This window comes from Penaeus chinensis, chromosome 27 (genome assembly GCF_019202785.1).
Source record: "Penaeus chinensis breed Huanghai No. 1 chromosome 27, ASM1920278v2, whole genome shotgun sequence".
Lineage (NCBI taxonomy): Eukaryota > Metazoa > Arthropoda > Malacostraca > Decapoda > Penaeidae > Penaeus > Penaeus chinensis.
The window spans coordinates 1,810,698-1,816,036 of NC_061845.1; the positions used below are offsets into that span (position 1 = coordinate 1,810,698).

The 5,339-nt window shown below is 43.9% G+C and overlaps 1 protein-coding gene across 2 annotated transcripts in view; it reads right to left on the reverse strand.

Annotated features, from left to right (window-relative positions):
- Nucleotides 1-2,333: 2,333 nt before the first annotated feature.
- LOC125039432 overlaps nucleotides 2,334-5,339 on the reverse strand; it is a 24,649-nt gene continuing 21,643 nt past the window's right edge. For both annotated transcript variants that reach the window (XM_047633348.1, XM_047633349.1), the window contains 2 exons: nucleotides 3,301-4,192; nucleotides 2,334-3,132 (listed from right to left, as the gene is read on the reverse strand). In XM_047633348.1, coding sequence (XP_047489304.1) covers nucleotides 3,070-3,132; nucleotides 3,301-4,192 — 955 coding nt within the window. In that variant the 3' untranslated portion in view covers nucleotides 2,334-3,069. The remainder of the gene's footprint in view (nucleotides 3,133-3,300; nucleotides 4,193-5,339) is intronic.

Below are 5,339 nucleotides of genomic sequence, written 5' to 3' on the forward strand. Positions count from 1 at the left end.
GAGGGATTTGAACGCACAGGGTAGCTCCCAAGTACTGCATTATTGTGGTGTAAATGGTAAAAATTAGTTAACGATTAGAATAAGTGGATAGAAGAAGGAAAAGATGAAGAGAGGATATAGGAAAGAGGGAGAAAGAAAGACCATGCAAAATACCCGGGGACTTGCATCCAAAACTGCATCCTGTACATATTGTTTAGTGTACTGATATCCTATGCGTAGCCTAATTAATGTAACCTGTTGTCTCCGAGACAGTCCGTGATAGACTTTAAAGGGTTTGTCTAAATCTGATGTCCCTGCAATACTCTCGTAATGCCAGATAGTACCATGTCCGTCTTTTTTTCCATCTTTTCAGTGGTCCATACCTGACCCTCATAATCTCTAAGATAGTTGATTGAGAGATAGCGGTATTGCATAACATGGATCTTCATGGGAAAGTGCTAACCTGGCTAATTGATTAGCCCCGTCACATAGTGATATTCCTATATGAGAGGGTATCTAGTATAGTGACACTTGAGTACCCCGTTCTGATAATTTTGAAATTTGGTGAAGGATGTTCCTGGTTACCATGTTTTCTGGATTAAATGCAGTAAGCCTTTGGAGAGCGCCTTGGCTGTCTGTAAAGACAGCTAGGGATCGCTGCTACTCACTACCTTTCTTAATGGCATGATATATAGCTACTGACTCGGCATCAGTTGTTCTTGTCCAGTTGGAAATGCACACACTTTCTTCAAGAGCTAAATCAGGAATTAGCACACCAATCCCTGTTGCTCCATGAGGATCGGTGGAGGCATCACAGTAGATTGCAAGTGGGGGCGTACCATGAGGGGGATGTAGAATGTCATCTATGTATTTCAAGTAGTGAGCTTTTGGTTCCGTTTTTAAAGCCATAGATTTAGACCCTATTAGTTTATCAATATAAGCATGTACGTGAGTTCTGTGCCAAGGAGCAGCAAGTACTGTATCTGGAATATTAATAGCTTCGTTGTTCCATACATTGAAGAACATGATAGTATAAGCATTTTAGAGCGAGAGAGAGAGAGAGAGAGAGAGAGAGAGAGAGAGAGAGAGAGAGAGAGAGAGAGAGAGAGAGAGAGAGAGAGAGAGAGAGAGAGCAGGACGAGGACGAGGACGAGGACGAGGACGAGAACGAGAACGTGAACGAGAGAGAGAGAGAGAGAGAGAGAGAGAGAGAGAGAGAGAGAGAGAGAGAGAGAGAGAGAGAGAGAGAGAGAGAGAGAGAGAGAGAGAGAGAGAGCAGGACGAGGACGAGGACGAGGACGAGGACGAGGACGAGGACGAGGACGAGGACGAGGACGAGAACGAGAACGAGAACGAGAACGTGAACGAGAGAGAGAGAGAGAGAGAGAGAGAGAGAGAGAGAGAGAGAGAGAGAGAGAGAGAGAGAGAGAGAGAGAGAGAGAGAGAGAGAGAGAGGGAGAGGGAGAGGGGGAGAGGGGGAGAGGGGGAGAGAGGGAGAGAGGGGGGGGGAGAGAGAGAGAGAGAGAGAGAGAGAGAGAGAGAGAGAGAGAGAGAGAGAGAGAGAGAGAGAGAGAGAGAGAGAGAGAGAGAGAGAGAGAGCAAGAGAGAGAGAGCAAGAGAGAGATAAGGATAAGTCCGATATGCGAAGCTGAGCTTCGCCCGGGCTATGCCAATGAGGGGAGCCCGGCCTGTGTCGACTAATGTCGACTCGCTAACGTGTGTCAGCTGGTGCTGACTCGGCTTCGTCCTTACCCGCCGTGGTGCCCAGTCACAGCAGTAACCTCCAGGCGACAATTGCAACTTCTTGCGCCTGGGCGGGGCGCGAACCGCCGACCCCTCGGATGAGAGGCCGACACGTTACCACTGTACTAGCCCGGAGGCTCAAGAGAGAGAGAGCAAGAGAGAGAGAGAGAGAGAGAGAGAGAGAGAGAGAGAGAGAGAGAGAGAGAGAGAGAGAGAGAGAGAGAGAGAGAGAGAGAGAGAGAGAGAGAGAGAGAGAGAGAGAGAGAGAGAGAGAGAGAGAGAGAGAGAGAGAGAGAGAAAGAGAGAAAGAGAGAAAGAGAGAAAGAGAGAAAGAGAGTGAGAGAGTAAGAGAGTGAGAGCGTAAGAGAGGGAGAGCGTAAGAGAGCGAGAGCGAGCGAGCGAGCGAGCGAGAGAGAGAGAGAGAGAGAGAGAGAGAGAGAGAGAGAGAGAGAGAGAGAGAGAGAGAGAGAGAGAGAGAGAGAGAGAGAGAGAGAGAGAGAGAGAGAGAGAGAGAGGGGAAAAAAAAAGTGTGCAAAATAACAGAAAAAATAGCCCAAAAGTAATATCCAACTTAATTATTTTTCAACATGGATCTGTGAAAAAAAGTCAAATTCACTCTTAATAAATTTATTTGTACAAAATTAAATAAAGTTCATGGTTGCATTTTAACCCACAATGCACATAATAATAGAGAAAAACACAGCAAACCGTTTTATACCATAAAAATTGGCAAGCCCCTAAAGAAATGAAAATCTAGGATTATCATTCATTAACAATCATTGTGGATAATATAACAAAGTTCTTCATGGCAGTTCATGAAAACCTCTATTGGCTCAATCAAAATTACCATTCTCATCGAAAGCATAGCACACAAAATAAAAGCCTGAGGAATATCCACTGATTAATTTACTGATTCATCTAATTAATTGATTTATTTAATCAACAAGGATAATGAGTACGACTGATATGTACTGGTTAATAAATTATCTTCTTTTTTTCTTTTTTTTTTAATAAATATCCTTTGGATCATGCTTTGGGAACAGCTTGTAACTTACATGAAGGAAAATACATTCTCTCAAAAAAAATGTATCCACTATGATTTAGGAAAGGTATGAAAAAAAAAAAAAATACATTTAAAAATAAATGATAATCTTCAGACTTTCCTGAACACTACACAAGAAGCATAAATAAATAACATAAAAACAGCAACTGTAAAATTCCACATTAAGGTTAGGGATATAAAAATTTACCTTCCATGTTATAAAATAGTTATGTTTCTTTGTTCAACAAACATATCTCAGTGCATAGAGCAGTGTTGTTAATAAGAATTTCTGAGATGAGGTGCATTCACCCAGTGCAACGAGCAGGACTCTTCAAGAATATCACTGTTACCCTCTTCCCGTCCCAGACCTGAAAGAATTAAAATATTACTGATTTCATACTATATCATATAATGCATGTATAACTATTCACCTCTGTTAAAAATTCTTTTGCAGAAAGAAAATTCTTAAGGTCTTAAAAGCAGAATTATAATGCAGGAAATGGAATGGAAATGGCACAAGCAATCATTTTCTTTACCTTGACTATATTCTTGGACACCTGGATTTTCTTCGCCTTGTCTAGATGTGGAAGACGCTCAAGGGCAACATAACATTCCAAACACTCTGAGGTCGCTCCCACTGTGCTCAATTCACTCTCCTTCTCGTCAGGCTCATTGGAGGGAGAGCTCACCACTCTGTACCATCCCCAGACACACTTTCTCAGTCCCTGCTTCCAGATGCATTTCTTTCGTCCTCTCTTTCTCTTCTTCCTTAACAGCTGTTGACTGCTTCCACTAGATGGCTTTTTTGCTTGAGCCCTCTGTTGCTCTTGCTGCAGCATATCAACTGCTCCATGTGCATTTGTCCCCGAAGTTGGGACAGTCACACTGTTTTCTTTTGGGTTTTCAGGAATGGGAGGACTTTCATCTATCACTCTTGGCAACTTTTGTATTTCACTGTCACAGCCTTCAGGAATCTCTGTCATGCGGTCTGTCACCTCTGCAAAGTCGCATCTCAAATACCTGTTTTCAGCCTTCTGATCTTTGTCTTTAACTGGAGTCACGGCCGATTCTTGAGATTTCCTTCTGAAATAGGTTACCTCCTCTACAGCTGAGTAGCCTCCAGCTGCCTGGCGTTCTGGGGTTGCCAGACAAAACGATGAAAGCATTTTCTCGAAATTCTGAGTTTCAAAATCAGAAATGCAGTTCTCACTAGACTTCAAAAGTTCTTCAAAATCCAGATCATCTAATTCTTGATTGGACTGTTCCTCCAGTTTCAGCTCATCTTCGATCTTTTCACTCAGTGGTTTCCATTGGTTTTCCAATAAACGTCTTCTGGGGTTGGGAGAGATGTACGAAATGGAAACCTTCTGCTGTGTCTGCATCCCAGGGGCCTTCCTCTGCAGCTGGTTAGACTTTTTCCAAACATGTCTGTAATACATTATCAATTAGCTAATCTGGTGTCACCCAAAAATCCTAAAGAGGGAGGGAAGGAGGGAGGGAGGGAATGAGAAAGAGAGCATGATAGAGAATTAGAGCATGATAGAGAATGAAATAGAAAAACAGAAAAAAAAAATACAAACACCTGGAAAGTACAACAGCAAGGCAAGCAAGAGAGAGAAGGAGGGAAGGAGGGAAGGAGGGAAGGAGGGAAGGAGGGAAGGAGGGAAGGAGGGAAGGAGGGAAGGAGGAAAGGAGGAAAGGAGGGAAGGAGGGAGGAAGATAAAAAGAAAGAGAGCATGAGAGAGAATTAGAAAATGAGGGGAGGAAGGGAAAGGGAGAGAGAGAGAGCAAGAGAGAGAGAGAGAGAGAGAGAGAGAGAGAGAGAGAGAGAGAGAGAGAGAGAGAGAGAGAGAGAGAGAGAGAGAGAGAGAGAGAGAGAGAGAGAGAGAGAGAGAGAGAGAGAGAGAGAGAGAGAGAGAGAGAGAGAGAGAGAGAGAGAGAGAGAGAGGAGAGAGAGAGAGAGAGAGAGAGAGAGAGAGAGAGAGAGAGAGAGAGAGAGAGAGAGAGAGAGAGAGAGAGAGAGAGAGAGAGACAGAGAGAGAGAGAGAGAGAGAGAGAGAGAGAGAGAGAGAGAGAGAGAGAGAGAGAGAGAGAGAGAGAGAGAGAGAGAGAGAGAGAGAGAGAGAGAGAGAGAGAGAGAGAGAGAGAGAGAGAGAGAGAGAGAGAGAGAGAGAGAGAGAGAGAGAGAGAGAGAGAGAGAGAGAGAGAGAGAGAGAGAGAGAGAGACAGAGAGAGAGAGACAGACATGTCTGTAATACATTATCAATTAGCTAATCTGGTGTCACCCAAAAATCCTAAAGAGGGAGGGAAGGAGGGAGGGAGGGAATGAGAAAGAGAGCATGATAGAGAATTAGAGCATGATAGAGAATGAAATAGAAAAACCAAAAAAAAAAATACAAACACCTGGAAAGTACAACAGCAAGGCAAGCAAGAGAGAGAAGGAGGGAAGGAGGGAAGGAGGGAAGGAGGGAAGGAGGGAAGGAGGAAAGGAGGGAAGGAGGGAAGGAGGAAAGGAGGGAAGGAGGGAGGAAGATAAAAAGAAAGAGAGCATGAGAGAGAATTAGAGAATGAGGGG